This window comes from Sinocyclocheilus rhinocerous, unplaced genomic scaffold (genome assembly GCF_001515625.1).
Source record: "Sinocyclocheilus rhinocerous isolate Xijiao unplaced genomic scaffold, SAMN03320098_v1.1 scaffold623, whole genome shotgun sequence".
Lineage (NCBI taxonomy): Eukaryota > Metazoa > Chordata > Actinopteri > Cypriniformes > Cyprinidae > Sinocyclocheilus > Sinocyclocheilus rhinocerous.
Window position 1 is genome coordinate 539,078 of NW_015644631.1, and position 16,750 is coordinate 555,827.

The 16,750-nt window shown below is 38.4% G+C and overlaps 1 protein-coding gene and 1 long non-coding RNA gene across 3 annotated transcripts; one reads left to right on the top strand and one right to left on the bottom strand.

The window, feature by feature from the left end:
- Window positions 1-1,381: 1,381 nt before the first annotated feature.
- Window positions 1,382-15,623, top strand: LOC107758638 (hyaluronan and proteoglycan link protein 1-like). Of its 2 annotated transcripts, none has more exons than XM_016576424.1 (5): window positions 1,382-1,456; window positions 10,125-10,270; window positions 11,792-12,154; window positions 13,027-13,329; window positions 13,524-15,623. In XM_016576424.1, the coding sequence occupies exons 2-5, from the start codon at window positions 10,165-10,167 to the stop codon at window positions 13,811-13,813; spliced, it is 1,062 nt and encodes a 353-aa protein (XP_016431910.1). In that variant the 5' UTR covers window positions 1,382-1,456; window positions 10,125-10,164; the 3' UTR covers window positions 13,814-15,623. The 2 variants fall into 2 exon arrangements, with proteins under 2 accessions (XP_016431910.1, XP_016431909.1); XM_016576423.1 differs by lacking the exon at window positions 1,382-1,456 and adding an exon at window positions 9,509-9,581.
- On the bottom strand, window positions 9,340-16,632 carry LOC107758639 (uncharacterized). The gene is made up of 3 exons (XR_001642045.1): window positions 16,529-16,632; window positions 10,439-10,489; window positions 9,340-9,434 (listed from the first exon to the last, which is right to left on the bottom strand). It is a non-coding gene; the product is annotated as an uncharacterized LOC107758639 (long non-coding RNA).
- Between the last annotated feature and the right edge of the window lie 118 nt (window positions 16,633-16,750).

Sequence of the window (16,750 nt, forward strand, 5' to 3'; positions counted from 1 at the left end):
GATGACATAAGACCAGTGTGTTGGATCTAGTCTCGCAGAGCCAGATTTTTGGTATGAAATAGTCCACATAGTGTATTCTGGCCAAAAACCGCCCACTTCCAGTTTACAGTTTCCTCATCCTAGATATACACTTTCCCTTATGCATTCATACACATTTTCATATATATTTTAATAAAATAACAATATTGAAAAACAATGTGTGTTTTACAATTGTTTTACATGCAATTCAAGAGCAGGACAGTCTGAAAACACACTTCTGTCTAAAAGTAATATTATTTCAAACACAGGTTTAAAGCTGAGACTATGTTGGATCAGTTAAACAGATCGGTGATCACTGTTACACTACATTATGAATTATGAATGACAAATCTGTCTTATTTTATGTTCAGAATGGAATTATTCTGCATTAATCCTTGAGCTATGATTATGTTTAGTTTTGTAGTTACCTCTTAAACATTTACTGAAAGAATGCTTTGTCATGTGGAAACCAGTTGGGTGAAAGTTTCCTTCTAAAGCTAAAAATGTCTTGGAAAATTGAATGTCCTAACGCTGCCAGAACTCTCCAAGAGACTGTGTTGAATGAAATCACCAAAAATAGATTCGCAACTTTATCTTTATGCAATGAAGGTATTCAAGAGTGCATTCTCTAAGTGAAGCAATGGCATATTATGAATTATATTTTAAGATTTTTACCAAATTAGGCTGGAATTATATCTGCATGCTTTCCAAATTCTATCCAAAAAAGTTCAACATCATCTCAGCCATCATTTTTCATTTTGACCATATCTGGTAACATGCAGAGAGGACATTTATGTGATTTCCAAAACCTTTGAAACCATCTAGACATAACGAGCTAATGGTCCTTATAGAGAATGTGTTTATGAAGGATATTAACAATGACAGATAATAGAAGTAAAACAAACCTTATATTTAAAGTCATAGTTTACAAAGCAACGAAAATTCTGTCATCATTTACTCACCCTCATGTCCATCCAAACCTGTGTTCATTATGCATTTCTGTCTTCTGTGGGGCATAAAAGAATATATTTGAATAAAGCAGCATGAATAATGAAGTCGACCTGTTCTCATCACATTAATAGCATGTGATGATTTCTGTCCTACTTGACAAGAAACATTTAATATTCTAGCATTTATATACATATTCTTTGAGTTAAATTCAGGTAAACTGTTTACCATTGCGTTGAGTGAGAAACATGTACCAATTAACCTGCATTCATCATATATAATCGAGAAAACAACTTATCGCGCCACTGCTTTTGTTCCGTGTTACTGTAACTATGTAACATTGTTGATGATGACGCAGAGCGTCTCTCAGCACCTGTCAGTGCGCGCGCGGTCTGCCTCGTCCTGTGACGTGTGTGAAAATCTGCGAGCAGTTCTGATGCTGGAGCCCATCAGAGATCATTCAGCAGGACGCAGAGCTCTGCTTCACAAGGTAAGAGCCTGTCATTAGACATCCGTTCTTAATTTCGACCGACTGTTCAGTCAGTTTACGAGTTTATTGATCATAATACAATATAGGCTGTGTGTTTAAGAAAGACACGCCAGTTTTGCGACACGAATAAAACACCTGTTGAATAATAGATGTTATTAGTGACCGTCTGCATATTTTTTACATTCATGAACGTCTTAAACTGTTGCATACTTTTAGCATATGTGAATTTGGAAATACACATTCGAAATAACGATGATGTGACGCTCAGAAAACATTCAAATGCAATTTATACAAAGTGACTTCTTTAGTTTTGATGGCTTAAAATGAAAAAAAAACAAAGTTTAGGTAATGAAACTGTCTGCAGAATGTGATAAAGAAAAAATCTAAATAAAATATTAAAAGATTGGTATAGTACTTTGGAATAAGCTTTTATTATTTATAAAATAATCAGTAAAATAAATTTTGTTTTAAACATTAATATTTAAAAACGTGTCAGCGTGGTATAACCAACATGCAGTAAGCCATTTTCTTGTCATGAGAAAGTGTAATCAAGTATTGCAAGGAAAATAAATCAACAATTCTCAGTTTTTACAAAAAACAAAAACAAAAAAACAGGCTGTAAACTTGTTTTTCAGTATTATTTACAGATTAACAATATTGTTTTTCAGTATCATGATTTGGCAATCTTTTGAGGTTTAATAAGAACTGTAATTACATTAATGTTGGCCACATCTTGGTCTCAATCTCTCCCACAAATCAATTTGTTTGATCTTTATGGCTGTTTAGTGGTTTACCAGCAGTTGAGCCAATTCTTGAATACTCCCATTAACATTAACACAAACAACTTCCCCTTGTTATTTCTCAATGAATTATGAGACAGCCTGGCTCCAAAGAGACCAACAAGTGTAGCCCACATTCTGCAGAGTGAAAAGCCTGCTTGTTGAGTCCATGCAATGACAGAATGTTCTTACAGGGCAAAACAGGCGCATACAGAGGGTCCACTTCAATATAGGCAAAAGTGCTGAGAAGGAACAGCTGGTTAAGCAAATATTGGGGACCAAGAATGTGTGAAAGCATAAATTAATAATGCATGGCTTTATTTGACACATGAATGAAGCACTCAGTATTTGCCATCTATCGGTTTGGAGCAAGATAAAACCTGTGCTTCAGTGAGCCACTATGGTGAAACTTGACCAACTTTCTTACCCAATTTGGAAATAGACAGACCTGGAGCTGAAACAATGCACCCTTACTGTATTCATGTCATACTACATACTTTTATATGCATGGTTGTTTTAATGGTTGGTAACACCATTGTTTCAGCAGACACTGGGGTTCTTTATGAAAAGCTGGTTAACTGAATGCATGTTGCCTTGTTTGCTATTTAGCAGTGGTTAATCAAATCTGTCTGGCAGCTGTTTGGCTGCTGATCTCAAGGTCATGTCGCCAGCTTTCTCAAAGATGCGTCCAGTGGTCTGTGATGACCATGGCTGAACTCTGACATTTTCCTCACATGGTTGGCAGAACACATTAAACCAGCCGATTTTCCAAGTGACCTTTCATCCTTATTCTCCACAGTGCTGTGATGTAGAGGAGGGTGGCCTGGGGCGATGCAATTCATTTCACCCCTGGTCTCCTCCAGGTTAATGTGTTGCATCACTCAGAGAGTCTGTTTTTATCTCATTAAACATTGTTCATTTCATGCTTAGACCAGTGTTGTTAATTAGATTCGAGTAAAACTATCGCTGTTTTGTGTCCAGAGGTCAATTCAGTAGATCAAAATGTTCTTTAATGGTTCTATGTTGCACTTTAAGTTTAGTAAAGAACATCCTGTTTTGATGAACCATTTTCATTGTATCAGGATCTCAAGTTGTTATATATTGTTTTCTGGACGTTATAAATGCTTTGATGAAACTTACAAAGGCTCTCGCATCAAGCTACTATATAAAACTCTATCCTCGGTTTCACAGACAAGGCTTAAGCCTAGTCCAAGACTAAAATATAAGTCTGAGCTGTTTCACTGACTGATCTTAAAATATATCTTTCTTTTGTCTCAAGATGCACATCAGTAATGTTTTTTTTTCTAAGGCACATTTATAAAAATGACTTAAATGTCCTAATTGAACTATGGCCTAATCCTGGCTTAGTCTAAGCCCTGTCTGTGAAACCAGGCCTATTAGTTTTAAGCGGGACCTTCATTTCTTGTGAAGGGTACGTTGTCTTTCAAAAGGTCAGATGGCAACAGGCACTCTAAAATAACATGCCTTTTGAGACTGGATTGCAATACATACTAAAACACTGAGACTGAATAAAATTGCTATTTGGCCTGAGACAAGTACAGGCTGACCTTTGTTGAGGACACTTTCAATAGCATATTTCAGTTTTAATATGCTTCACTTCCTGTAAAAGGAACACATGCAGACTGTTGTTTAGAGTAATTAGACAGTATTTTCAGACATTCTTTTCAGAATTTTTCTTTTATCTATTTGTAGATGCAGATAGCAGGTCTAACACTAAGATGTGGGAGAGTATCCGGGTAATGAGGCAGTGTGTGGATTGGTTAAAGATGCGGTAGAGAGACAGTTGAAGTTTATGCATAAGCACTGAGGACTCTTTGTGTGTGCTAAGGTGGTGCGAGGGTGACGTCAAATCCCACAGTACTCTAATGAGATGCCGGGCGGGAGGACCAGCATGAACCCGCCCCATGTGCCGCTACAAGAAATATTCTCTCAAACTAATACTTTACTTGTAGTACAGAATATTAAGCGTTCAAATATAAGATATACCAAGAGTAACCCAGTTTTTTGCCTTCCAAGTATCCATCTGTCAAGAATTCTACCTGCTGCCTGATCAAAAAGTCCATCTGCTGTCCATCAGCCACGCCTCCCGAGTCCACCTTTTGAGCCGGTATGAGCACTGCTGTTAACACACCAAGGCTCTTTATTCACTGAGCACAGAGCCCTTCCTCATGCTGGAGTCTATGAATAGGAGGTACATTGTCTTAAATGAACATGGAACATACTTAGAGAACAGTAAGGAGCATGTACAAGTTGAATGAAAAGGTTATATTTACACATCTGGCGTTCTCCCCCGCCATTAAATTAATGACATGTGAATGAAGCTAATGCAACTTTAAAGATGCAGTAAGTTTTTCTCCACTTAAAATATTGCATTTATAACTTGCCAAAAATATTTAAAAATATAGCTGCAGGCAGAAATACTTAAGCGAAACCCAAGGGGCCACAGTATAGCAGACTTACACATTTTAGGATAATCATTCTGTTTTGTGTCCCTGCCATCAAAAATCCATTGTTGTATAGGTGCAAGCAAACAGTTTGATATAAGAAAAAAGCCACAACAAATTTCTGACCAGTGTGGCACACAAATTGTGGGAAGACATCAATGAATGCTGTAGAACAGGCTTGAAAAACTATGTTCACAAATGTAGCAGAAATTGATATAGTAATAAAAAAAATGTACCTTCGTTGTTTGGCCCCCAATGATTTACACTCACACAAGATGAGGACTGCAATCATATCAGTGGCTTAGACCAGTTGTTTAATTGGCTGCCATGTCAAGATCACATGACCAGCTAACTACACTTGTAAATAGGATCTAAAATGGCATTAGTAACCAAAAAAGTTTGCGTGAAACTGCATCATCACCAGTAGGTGTCAGTATAACATCCAAGACCACTGGCGTATCAGTGGAAAAAAAATGCTTAGTGCATCTTTATAAAGATGACCTTACAATTAGTATGTTCATCTGACAATCCACAGAAGAGAACATGTGATAAAATGGATAACTTCATACATTGTGTACAAATTATTCAGTTTTCTTAAAAAAATAAAAAAAAAACATTTCTCAGTCATTTGCCACAAAGCACAAAATAGTTGGAACTCAGAAAGACTTTGTATTCAGAACAGAGCATCTCCTTATTGTTCATTATGAATGGCTGAACTGTTTTCTGACCTTTGCATATTTTTTCTCAAAAAAGTGAAACATTAGAATATGTTTTCATAGAGTTCGAGGAACTCTATTTAACCCCACTCTATAAACCAGAACACAATACATATACATATAATAGAATCTCACTTACCATCATGGCATTCAAATTCCACTCATGCAAGTTTGTAACAACATGAAGGTGAATAAATAATGAATGATTTTTTGTTTTCAAGGTCCATTATTTGTCTGATTCACAGAATGTAAAAAAAAAAAAAAAAAATGCTACATACCATGGTCTATGTGTAGTAATAAACTTTAAGACAAATATGCAGCATATGGCACCTGTAACAAATGGATTTGACTTAAGAACAGAGTCCATGAAATGAACTCCCTTTACCGAGTGCTTGAGTGGAGGTCAAACACACGCCTGACCCCTAGAGAATCTATGGGTAGTAATAAACTTTAAGACAAATATGCAGCATATGGCACCTGTAACAAATGGATTTGACTTAAGAACAGAGTCCATGAAATGAACTCCCTTTACCGAGTGCTTGAGTGGAGGTCAAACACACGCCTGACCCCTAGAGAAAACACATGGAAAGATTTTAGATGTTGTGACATGGCTCTTTAAGGTTTTGGGAGTGGTGCTGTGGATGCCGAAGACTGCATAATGGCCCATCCAATTACCCCGTCAATGGGGCCAGTCTTAGGCATGTTAGAGCACTACATCTCCAGAAGTGTCAGTAGGTCTTTCGGCACTCTTTAGAAATACTTATAGTTAATTTGTCTGGAAAATTAAAAGCACAAGTTGTAGCAGAAAATACAATCATTGTTGCCTGAAAACATCAAATCTACACAGTATTTCATTACATTCGAAATTTAAATTACATTTAACATGCTTTAGGTAAGAGTTATTTAAGAATTGCAAGGTCTGAATAATTGTATAAATATTTTGAAATTACTGCCAGAATTTATATCTCTAAAAACATACAAAATCCGAATTCATTGTGGCTCTAAGACAGATATCTTACTATAACTACATGTATCTTATAACAACCGACTGTAGGATATAGTAGTGATTTCAATAAGAGTTTCATCCACAAACGTTTGCAATGCTAATTCGGGATTTAAGAGGTAAAGTTCAAACTGCTTCCTCAGGACTAAATTTAAATTTTGCGTAAAACTGTCCCCTCAGTAATTTAAACAGGACTTTATTTTGAGCAGGACCTGTGCGAGTGACAGAAAGTGGAAATAAGTCTGATCTCACTGTAAATGAGAGGCTTTAGGATCCCATTCATACACTGTCATCAGTCTAATGTGAAGAGAGAAGCCGTGGCCTTCAAAGACAGTGAATCGTTTGAAGGATGGAAACAGTCCTCTTACTGATGTTATGTAGATTAAGGGTTAATGTGTGCTTTGTAGAATCAAATGTAAGCTTTAAACATGAGTCATTGAAATCACAGGTTTACACTGCATCTATTTGTGTTGAACTGTTTTTGCATTCACCTGAAAATCACCACTGCCATCTGCACAGGTCTACTGTGGACTCAGTAGGTTTACCACCTTAAGCCGTTCAATTATGTCTGCATTTCCTGACAAGAATAATTAACCCATTTAACAAGCACATTACAGACAAATCCTCATCTAACCTGTGCATACATTCATCTCACACTGAAATTAGAGCATACTCTCTGATACTGCTATCAGGTGTTATCAGAATCTCTAACGGACATCTCTGTTCTTTAAGTATAGGTCAGATCTTAATTAAAAGGGCCAAATATTGACAGATTAATCCGTCTGGCTGATAGGCCTATATATTGGTCCATCAATTATATAAATGCATTTCTTTTTATTATGACCAAATGGCATTATACTTAGCAAAGGTTTCTGAAAGAACACATTTGTAGAAATCAAGTCGACTAGCGTAATGCATGATCACTGGAATCTATATATTTGTTTGGCACTTGGTGAATGAATGAACGAGAGAGAGACAACCGCTATCACGTCTGGAGATCTACTGCCAAACAAGGAAAGGAAATAACCTATAGCAGGGATCCTCAAATCTGGCCCACGAGATCCACTTTCCTGCAGAGTTTAGCTCTAACCCTAATCAAACACACCTGAGCATGCTAATCAGTGTCTTCAGGATCATAAGAAAATCACAGGTAGGTGAGTTTGATCAGGGTTGGAGCTAAACTCTGCAGCGCATTGGCCCTCCAGGGCAAGATTTGAGGAACCCTGGCCTATAGTATCGGCAATGACTACTCAAATCAACCACTTAAGGGATTATGTTTTGGCACATTAGGTAATGGGGTCAAAGGAAAATGAGGTTCTGACCAAAATGGATCCATAATCTCCCTGAGCTTCACAGCTGCTCAGGAACCAGTAGGAGTTGTTGGGAAGTGACATAATAAAATGACCCCCCAAGCTATGTCGACTCCATTTCCAATGACCATTGTGTAGTCAAAATGTGTATATTGTCAAGTTGTGCGTATAGTCTCCAGACCTTCAGTGTGTCTAGCGATATTTTTTATCATCTAGCAAAAGGCTTCTACTAACAAAAGTTCTAAGGGAAGAATGTAAATATTTAGTTCAATTCAAAAACACTAATGTTTTCATATCTTTGAAATTGGTCATTTATGAGCTAAACCCAGTGCATTAAAAAGTACTATTTACATCAGGGAAGTTAATTTCAGAGCCACTGCTATCAAACATCACTTTAAAAGGACACTAATAGATACTTACTAAAAAGCCCAGTTAACTAAACACTTTACATCATTCAGTAAAAAAAGGTATAACAAACAAAAAGTTTGGGTCTTGCAAAAGGGATTTCCAAATGAGGATTGGAAAGTCTGCAGACCTGCTGGGAAAATCTGTGCTTGAGTTAAACAAGCATGTTTAATCAGGACCTGTCCCAGACTTCAACTCGTTGACAAGTAATTTATTTTCTTCGCAAATTATGCCATGCTTATCCACTCATATTCCACTGCACCAAGTGTCTGCAAGTGACCTGGTCAAGCAACTATTATACTGCTTAAAGACCTTGAGCATGACTACTCAAAAATTGGCATTGTTAAGCATTGGCAGCTTCATTTGATGTTTATCACAAAGATTAGGATTTAATGTTAAGGCGGTAACGGCAACCTAGCTTAAATGTCCAAAAACAAGAGGAGTACAAGGTTAAGAACATCAGAGTATTGAGTCACTGTTTACACTGGATTGTCTTTAAGCAAATTCAACAATCAAAGTTGTAACCATTTCCTGGCAGCAAGAGATGTCAACAACAGGAGACTTTTCACCCCAGTTACAGAGTTGGTGCCTCTTCCCAGAAGATAAGTTCTTAAGTTGTGCAAGACTAAGATTCTTGTGATGCTTTTGTGAATTAGCTAGTGGTCTGGCACTGTTTCTAAACCATTGCTGTTTTCTGATCAACTGCAGTCTATGCGTTTAGGACGTTTACCCACATTTGAAAACTAAAGGCATGGCTTGTTTTCCCTGCGCTTGACCTTACTGTACACAATGGAGTGTCACAAAGGAATGTGATTGGTAACAGTGTTCTCTGTCAACAGCACAGTTAGTGTGGCTAAGAGTCAACGGTCTGTGTTTGGTTAACCGTCAGCCTGCAAAACAGAGCATGTTTGAGAGTCGTTACACTTAAAAAGGCCTTAGGGTCATTTGGGTGGGAACAAATTCTTTCAGCTTTAACAATTTAGCATAGCAGACCAATGCAGCATCCTACAATTACTGGAGATCTTTTGGATTGTATTTTGTCCATTTCGCAACAGAGGACTTGTTATCCTTCTCCTGCAGGATATGATTTTACCTTGTCACAGTTGAGCAAGCTCACTGTACTGTGGTAACTTATCTGTCACAGGAGAGGGCACTGCATCTGTGAGTCCTCACTGTTATCAGCGGTGGCTTCCTGGTATGCGTAATGACTGTTTGCAGGCTGGGTCTGGGGGGGTTGGCTACTCTGCAGAGCAGTTCTGCTGACTGCAGTAGAGAGGAACTACCTCAGTGCGTCAGCACTCTGAAATGAATGAAGAAAAAAAACGAATCAATCAGAGTGACTGCAGAGAGAGAGAGAGGGAGAGAAGACTCTACACACTTTCTAATCCTGATCTTTTGCGTAGCTGTCCTCACATGCGCTAGTGGCCGGGACACGCTCTGTAAGATGGTAAGTCTTTTCTGAGCTCCGAGTCTGTAGGGAGGCAATCTGTGCTTTAGAAGTGTGCCAGCAAAGTTTTGTGCTAGTTTGTGCCATAGCGAGCATCTCGACTGCACTTTTCTCTCACTTCAGTGCCTCTTTAGGTGAAGGTTAAAGGAAGTCCTGCAGCAATGGCGTTCGGATTGCACTGGTGTTAATTGGGATTTATGCATGCGTAAAAAGTTTAACAGTCTTAGTCATTTATTTATGTACCTTGCATGAGTGTCTTTCTGGGAGATGTGGTGAAAAGGACACAGTGTGCGCTGATGTCTGCGTGACAGTACTGCACAGGGGAGTTACTGCAGATGGAAATGTGCAGGGGATCTGGTGCAAGTCACACAAAACTGAACTCTCTCACAAACTCCACAGAAAACGACTTGAGATTGTTTTAGTAAAGCCTGATAATGTAACTCTAAAGAATGTCTCCTTCCTGGATTGGATGTACAGTAGATAAATGGTTTTGTTAAATGCATATTGTATGACTGTCCCTTATTGTTGTGTTCTCTCATGTAGTGAAGTACCCCCTACCCCCCCACCGGTGCAATAAATCAAGATGACCTTCCTTCTTTTCTTCCTCTTGGTCCTTTCCAAGAGCCGAGCTGACAGCTTTGAAGAGGCATACAGTGACCTGGAACACTACAGGACTATATACATCTCAGGTAAGAGATGGGAAAAGATGTGTTTGTGATTGTGTATGAGAGGAAATTGTAGAAAGAGGGTGAAGAGGATCAGGAGAAAGCGAGAGACAGAGAGATAGAGAGGGGGTTGTACTGCCCATCCCCTAAATGGTGCTTCCCCCTCCAGCATTTCTTAACAGGGACACTTACCGTAATTATCTCACTGGGTGTTGGCTTAGGTGATTCGAAACCCTCTGGCTCCTGTCACAGAATGCAAAGTGGCTGGAATTACTTACTACAAGTGTTAAATATTTGATAAGCTATTGGGGTTCAGTATTTTTTCATGCTGATATCTGATTATAGTAGTATATCAGCCTCCCCGACCGTATCTGCAAAATAAACAAGTTTTTAGTTTGTGTGAACATCTATATAGTAAGTATTAATTAGTATAAAAACAACACACTGTGCCCTGGCCAGGAATGATACAAGGACAAGTGATAACAACTACCTCTGCAATGCTAATCTGTTTTGACCCAATCAGTCACATCAAATGCACAACAAGACTTGGTAGCTTGGATTCAATCACTTATTTATTTTTTGGGGTCACGCTAAGTAGCCCCCAGTGAAATCACATTGGTTCAAAAATCTGATAATCCCATGCATTCTTGCACATTTTTAAAGATGGAAACTTGTTGCATCACACCTGGTTTGTACACTGTGCCAGTGCCTGTATTTAATTTTGGTTTTGACAAAGTTTTGACAAAGAAGCATTCCTGTAGCATAAGTTGAATTTAACTGGAGTTTAGCTGCAGCGTGTCTTGGTTGATTGGATAACTTTCCGTTTTTCAACAGAGTGTTGTTGAGAACTTGACAATCCCAAGTCTTAACTCAGGTTATTTGACTTTGAGATTTCATCATTCTTCAGCCTGGTAATGAGGAAGAGTATGGGAGAGTTTTATTTAGACATACAAATTCCTCTAACATTTAATTTAACCAGCAGCTCTTGTCTGGTCACCCACTGAAGCTAAGCAGGGTTGAGCCTGGTCAGTACCTGGATGGGAGACCTCCTTGGAAAACTAGGTTGCTGCTGGAAGAGGTGTTAGTGAGGCCAGCAGGGGGGTGCTCACCCTGTGGTATATGTGGGTCCTAGCGCCCCAGTATAGTGACGGGGACACTGCCTTCATTGGAAGAGCATACACAGTCACTCTTAAGTTTCTGTCATAAACATGTAGGGGAGTTTCCACTTCTCTGAAATCTAACAAACATGATGATTTGTGTGTTTGCATAACCACAACAGCCTGTAGCAATAGACAAGGATAAATTCAAGCTATCATCTTTGTGAAACGCCTTAAGTTATTGAACACTAACCAATGCAACAGGCCTTGGGACAAAAAATTCAGAACAAAGGCTATTAACTTGGTCGCAATCTGCATTCTTATTTTGTTTATTTCTTTGACTGACAAATAAAAAAAAAACAGATCAAAGGCTATTAACTCAATCTACATTATTATTTTGTTTACTTCTTTGACTGAAAATCTGAATATCTCTTTCTCTGACTTTTAGAAAATGGCCCCAGACTCTCAGCTGACACAGCACAACCCAAAGTAATCTCTCAACGTGGAGGCAATGCCACACTGCAATGCAAGTTCAACCGGGATCCCTCATCTCCCCCAAATCCCAAGATGAGGATTAAATGGACTAAACTGACTTCAGACTATCTGAAGGAAATTGATGTGTTTGTAGCCATGGGCTTCCACAAAAAGAGCTATGGTCGATTCCACGGCCGTGTACACCTGCAGGCTGCCAGCGAGAATGATGCCTCATTAGTTATCACTGACATCACTCTGGAGGATTATGGGAAATACAAGTGTGAAGTCATCGATGGCTTGGAGGATGATACAGCAGTTGTATCCCTTGACCTGGAAGGTAAAGCATAGATTTATGTTGCTAACATATCTTTCCTGGTCCCTCTAGCAACATTTAGCCATGCACCACCACAATGTCTCACAGGCTGTTTTAATTTTGTTTATGAAAATTTAGATGCTGGTGTGGTAGTGTCACTACCATGTTTTAAAACTATTGACTTGCAAGATTTCATGGGTCAAACAGTTTAATCAGCTAAGTTGTGCTGGTGAACAACATGACTAGGCACGTCTACCATGTAGGCCAGCACCCAACAATAATCTTTACTAAAACCATGTCTTTGACAGTTGTCATTTGGTTATATTAATATTTTGTGTACATATTCTGCTTCCTTCAAACATGATAACTTCAAGTTTTTAAGAAACTCTACAAAATGGCCACATGGATAAAAAAACATTGCTACAGCAACACACTACCATTGTAAGACTGGGTTGTTTTTTCCGGAATATTACACATAACTCTATACACCGTTTATGCATCCTTGGCTGTTCCTCAAGGCAATTATCTATGAGATAGCATTGTGCTGACTCTCTTCACACTGTGTGCGCAATGTAAACACTATTCAATAGTCTTATAATGCAGAGTAGAACAACTTATAATTCTAGACCATCAGTAAGATCCTGACATAAAAGCTATCATGGCCAAATAATGGGACATTTATTTGGTCCTTGCTGTCAGCATTCTTGGCATCATTTTAGTTGCATGCAATAAATCAAAATTTTAATTCACTTTAGATGAAGCATTGGAGAAATTAATTTGGAATTTCATTATCGCCAGATTACACAGATTCTTTTCTAATCAGAGACCATTTTAAGGATTTCTATTATGCAAAAATGCCATTTTTATACCTTTTTTGGCTCTTCGGGGTCCTACAGGCATTGTGTTCCCATATTTTCCTCGACTGGGTCGTTACAACCTGAACTTCGCTGATGCTGAGAAAGCTTGCAGAGACCAGGATGCCATTGTGGCATCTTTCGACCAGCTGTACGATGCATGGAGAGACGGGTTGGATTGGTGCAATGCAGGGTGGCTCAATGATGGATCGGTACAATACCCCATCACCAAACCCAGAGAGCCATGTGGAGGCAAAAACACCATTCCTGGTGTGAGGAATTATGGGATGCGTGACAAGCAAAAGGAAAGATATGATGTCTTCTGTTTCTCCTCTAACCACAAAGGTTTGTCCTCCCCACTGTTTGATGAAAGGCATTTGAAATGGGCTAGCTTCTCCAAAAAGTGGAGCAATTGATGTGATACATAATTTATGAAAGGAAAAAACAAATTGAGTTCAGCCATGCAAAGAATCTCCTTGTTTAATATCCTTACTGCATATTATTTGAGAGTAAAGGCCTTTCCCCTTTCTCTTCTCCAGGACGTTTCTATTATTTGATACACCCTTTCAAACTTACGTATGATGAGGCAGTGCGGGCATGTCAAAAGGACGGCGCTCAGATCGCCAAAGTCGGGCAGATGTACGCAGCATGGAAGCTCCTGGGCTATGACCGCTGCGATGCAGGCTGGCTAGCGGACGGCAGTGTACGCTACCCAATCTCAAGACCACGCAGACGCTGCAGTCCCACGGAGGCCGCCGTCCGCTTCTCTGGATTTCCAGACAAGAAGCACAAACTCTACGGCGTCTACTGCTACAAGAGCGACAACTGAGCATACCAACTGTACAACTCAAGAACTAAGCGTAATAATGTAAGGAGTTAGTTCGAGTGCATTAAAACTGTGACAAAGTCTCTAGATACTGTAATACAGAAGGATTTAAATATAAAATAAGTGACTGGTGTTTGTTTGAAGCAAAGATTCTGTAGAATTAGGCACCTCAGGCACACTCTTCCCTCAAAATCAGGACTTCGCTACAAGACGGCAACAGGACAGGAATAGTATTCATTGGGTGCCGCAGAAATTATAGCTACTGGTTCCAGGTCTGAATGATCTTATACAGTACAGCAGTGCTGAAGGAAGAGATATTTGGTGAGACTGCAGAAGAAATTCACACTGTGCTCTTCCATTTAGCATGCAGTAGCTTGAGGGATGTTCTAGAACAGAATGACAGCAAAGCTTACATACTTTGAACTGATACCTTTGGGCACTTAGTTTATCATTCAAGCACATCATATCCCATATAAATAGCATGTGAAAAATATATTTTCTGTTAATAGGAAAACAAATTCAACGAAAGTGCTAAACACCATACAGTACAGCCATAGCACAATGAACAACTTTTTCTTTTGCCATCCTTACAGGGTGCTATATTGTATTATTTTCTAAAAGCATACCTTTTTAAATTTAGTTTTACGTGTGGACCAAACCATGTTGAGTCATAAGTCGCATTGTTCTGTGATTTTTTTTAAACTATTGAAATATACAAGTAGAGTGTTTATAAATGTATGTTAATTATCTTTTTCTTGAAACTAGCCTATGTGTTTATACAATGTCTCCCCTAAGACGCAATGTAAGAAATTCAGAGCTCCACTGTATTGACCTCATCACTGTCAAACTTTCTTTGTGTTCAGGACGATGAAGAAATCTGTGGTTCATACCACAGACATTATAACAAAACCATTGTTTACATCAAGTAAATCTTGGTTTGTTTTCTAGAACTTATTTAGTATTTCTGATCAATTCATGAAACCACAGAAAACCTATCCTCAAACATAGCCCGTGGCAATGTTGCCAAATGTTAATACAAAAATGTTAATAAAAATTTGTTTACTAGAGGAAGTTGTGTGAAAGAAAGCACACAGCCCAGTTTCCAGCACATGGGATGAGTAGCTTTAGTCTATGCATGTTACTGTTTACAAATAGCAAGACAGAAGTGGTTAAAAAGACAACAGTGGTAATGATCACGTTGTGTTACTTAGTAAAAGAAAAACAGCACAATGAACTTAATTTTCTATTGTTGAAAAAAAAAAAAAGACCTTGCAGGAAAAGGTGTACTCAAAGATGACGCAAAAAATAATGGCACAACAAAAAAAAGTGCATAGTTAGCATGCTGCATTCAGTCGTTATTTGTCTGTGAAGCAGTAGACCTTCAGAAAAACATGTCAAAGCCATGGCATTCGGAAACAAACCATTAAAACAGACTGCCAAGCTAAGACAAAAAACTTGATGGTTTATTCTTGTTATCATTACCATTAGGGTCAACACAGGCAGTTTAGAACTCAAGGTCATGAGTTTTAGCCACTACATTAAATGACCGGCTCCACCAAAAACGGAAAAAAAAAAAAAGGAAAAATACGCAAAGGTCTAAATATCGGTGATGTTTCAAAATACAGTATTCACATTCGTTTCATTATTCATTTTGTTTTGACTGTGGCAACTGTACATGTGCCTTGTTTACAAAACTTCAATTGAATGTTTAGACATGTCTTTATAGGCAATGTTAACATTTTTCACCCTTGTTTTGTGTACATAAAGTATAATTAAAGGGATAATTTGACTGTATCAATGTGGAAAAACCCTTGACCCAAAAAATAAACAATCAGTCAAATACATATTTGTTTTGGTTGTTTTTAGAAAAGCACACCGAGAAATTATATAAAAATAACAGAGGTCTAGTTTTAACAGTCGGTCACATTACACACACACTCTGCCAAAATAAAGAAATTGCAAGGAAAATAGAAATCAGGTGACTGACTGGCTTTATAAAAATGTCCTCAGAATAAAAAGCCCAAGACTATGCATATAGCAGGCTAAAGGTTGCATATCTAAAAAAACTGTTAAAATTGTTATATTTTAATCATATCTTTCAAACCAGCAAAATCTGACAATGATGGTATCACAAACATCGCTGCAACCCCTTAACAGAAAAGCTTGTCCAGCTTATTCAACTGTGTGTTTACTGTAAATAAACAGCCAATTAGACCTTTTAACGAAAAGGCGGGACTTCCATGCATATAGCTGCCATATTAAGCATTATGATTTTTCTCAAATCTAACAGACAGCTTTTTCCAAGGATATACTCCCTGGTATTAGTTGGAGGCATATTTCTAATGACCATTTTATTGGACAAAAAGGTGTATACACTCCTAACGTGCAAAAATAATCAAGAAGAGTCACCAATTTTAGACTGTTTTCTCAGAGGAAATGGAGCAGCTACAAGTTTGGTCGGTTTTATAAATACACTGACTAGCTCATACAGAAAGTTGGCCTAAAAGCTAACAGACATGTTCGAATGCCACAAAACTACAATTTCATGGGTCTTTAACTAAAGATGGCCAAAGTCGTTGTGTATTTTAAGTGTTTCAGGTCAGGTAAAAAGAAACTTTTACTTGCCAAAGTCTCTCAGAAAACACACCAGAAGCTTGATAGAGTTAATCTCAAAATGAACATTGAGCAGTGTTCAGCTTTAAACACCCACGTCCTTACCTTGTTAACGTTAACGAGTTTGTCGACTAGAAAGTCGTCAAAACAGAGCAGGTGTCTGTTCATTACGATCACATGTCATCTTCATGATGGCGCGGAAATCTCCGTTACCGTTACATCGCCCTCTTTTGGTCAAGACCATCCACAGCACCAAGCCGATTGGCTTGGCAATTTGTGTCAGAATTTAGGCGGGATTTTTGTGAAATGCTACAAAACAAGAACACA

What these genes read in the sequence shown, in the direction of transcription:
- LOC107758638 (XM_016576424.1), top strand. Translation starts at nt 10,165, where the DNA reads ATGACCTTCCTTCTTTTCTTCCTCTTGGTCCTTTCCAAGAGCCGAGCT. An exon ending in TGTATCCCTTGACCTGGAAG is followed by an intron (nt 12,155 to 13,026) that starts GTAAAGCATAGA and finishes GGGGTCCTACAG; the next exon opens with GCATTGTGTTCCCATATTTT. An exon ending in TTTCTCCTCTAACCACAAAG is followed by an intron (nt 13,330 to 13,523) that starts GTTTGTCCTCCC and finishes TCTCTTCTCCAG; the next exon opens with GACGTTTCTATTATTTGATA.